Source organism: Naegleria gruberi (genome assembly GCF_000004985.1).
Source record: "Naegleria gruberi genomic scaffold NAEGRscaffold_42, whole genome shotgun sequence".
In the NCBI taxonomy this organism is placed as follows: Eukaryota; Heterolobosea; class Eutetramitea; order Acrasida; family Naegleriidae; genus Naegleria; species Naegleria gruberi.
In genome coordinates this window covers 355,650-357,731 of record NW_003163285.1, presented here as the reverse complement: position 1 = coordinate 357,731, position 2,082 = coordinate 355,650, and the positions used below count along the sequence as shown (strand labels likewise).

General features: G+C 31.8%; 1 protein-coding gene across 1 annotated transcript; it reads left to right on the top strand.

The window, feature by feature from the left end:
- Positions 1 to 941: 941 nt before the first annotated feature.
- On the top strand, positions 942 to 1,919 carry NAEGRDRAFT_70853 (uncharacterized protein; the record flags this gene model as incomplete). Its single annotated transcript, XM_002674126.1, has 1 exon — positions 942 to 1,919. One exon carries the CDS (start codon positions 942 to 944, stop codon positions 1,917 to 1,919), a length of 978 nt encoding a protein of 325 aa, XP_002674172.1.
- Positions 1,920 to 2,082: the final 163 nt, after the last annotated feature.

Sequence of the window (2,082 nt, the reverse complement as noted above, 5' to 3'; positions counted from 1 at the left end):
GATCGATTGATATGTATTTTGTAGATTGAGGATGTGGTTCTCTATATTCAAGATTCCTCCTGATCTTCCAAGACAACCTTGAAATTCACCCTTTGCCTTATTGAAAGAAAGAATGTCACCAAACTGTCTGAAAATTGAACCATATACATTAGTAGAGATGTATAACATGATGGTAAAGTTTCATAAAGTGGTCATTTTCCAGAAATTCATCCGTGTCCATAGTTTATCAGATGGCATGTTAGAGTTGAAATCGTGAATATAAAAGTTAAAATAAACTTGATATTATATCTCTACTCATCGAATGGAGCATTTTCATGTATATATTGTTGATTGAAGTTGATAGAGTTGGTCTGACTTGTCTTTCTCTAAAGTCAACCATAATATATCAACATTTACCTTCCCATGGTACCATTTCTGATTTTTATGATATGAAATTGAATTCTACATCATTATATATCATCTACATCATGTTGGTAAAGTTTCAATAGGTGGTCCTTTTTCAAGATTTCCACCTTTTCATCATAGTAGACAATGTGTGATTGAGGGAAGAAATCTTTAAATATGAAAGTGAAAATTAATTTGATATTCGATGTTTACTCATCAAATGGAACATTTTCATGTCAGGATTTAATATGTTTTGATGAGAAACTAACAAGTTATTGTTGACCAATTGTACTTCACATCTTCCCTTTTCAATCTATACTTTTATATCTACAGACATGAACTTTTATAATTTGATATGAAAGTGATTATGAATATTGTTAATGATGATATACAAGGCAACACCAAGAACTTTTGCCATGGAAATATAAGCACCTTACTATTTTCGTAGACATTTAGGCTATTTTTTATCCTAAATATTTGTTGCCTGTTTTTCAAGCGAAAAAAGTACTAGTCTTCAAAAAATTGCCTACACTTTATTCCTTCCATTCATTCAGCATATGTCAAGCAGACTCCACAAGACCTACTTTTTCGTGGAATTGGAACAATTAACTGGCTGTAAATATTCACAAATAAAAATACTCAAAAGCAATAGCGAAAGAGCAACGGTACTACAATGTCTCTCGGAAGTTGTTGGGGATGAGGCTAATCAAAATGTTTCTGACTACGAGAAGAATAATAACAATAATATTCGCAATATTGTTGTTCGGGTGGTAAGGAGGGTTGATGAAGAGGAGGAACCAGAACAATACGAAGTTTTGGAGAGGGAGAGGAATGCTGCTCGGGTTGTATCTTTATTGAATCATCATCATATTGTTGAAATTTTGGGATTTTATGAAGGAGACAGTTATGTGTATACATTGATGCCGTTTTATGAAATTGGAGATTTGCAACAACTCTCTAAAAAGACAAATTTATCCGAAAACACAATTGCATTATTGACTTACCAGCTTTCTAAAGCTCTCCGAGCATTACATGCAGATCAAAATTCGAAAGTAGTGCATAGAGATATTGAATTGGATAATATATTTGTTGAAGAATATGATGAAAAAACTGGTAATGTGAAAATTAGATTAGCAGATTTTGAAATGTGCGAAGTTGTGGATAGTAGTAGAATTACTTGTACAAATATTGGCAGATTACATAACAATCCTCCCACTAATGAAGTTGGATCATCTTTGGATATTTGGTGTCTTGGTGTAATCATTTACAGACTTTTATCTGAAGATAAGACAACTGATTTCCATAGAGATTTCAAGACTCAACCAGAAATTGATAAATTCATCTTGAAAGCTTTCAATAAGAAATTACCCAATTCAGACCTAAAATGGGCTATAATAGCTTGTCTACAAATTGACAAACAAAAGAGAATTAGTTCTAGAATTTTGATGGAATACTTGTTAAGAATAATTCTTGTTGAAGACAAGTTTGATGAATCTACTAATCCCAATCTAGTAGCTATGAAATTAATTTATTGAATATAAGTCCGTCCGCAAAGTGACGCAAAGTAACGGAATATCGAAATCGTTACTACTTTCGAATAGCTTAAAAACAACACATTTACACCACAACTCGATAACTAGATAAGAACTATATACTTTTTTTAAAACTTTACTAAAAAAACCAACAAAATACCCAAAC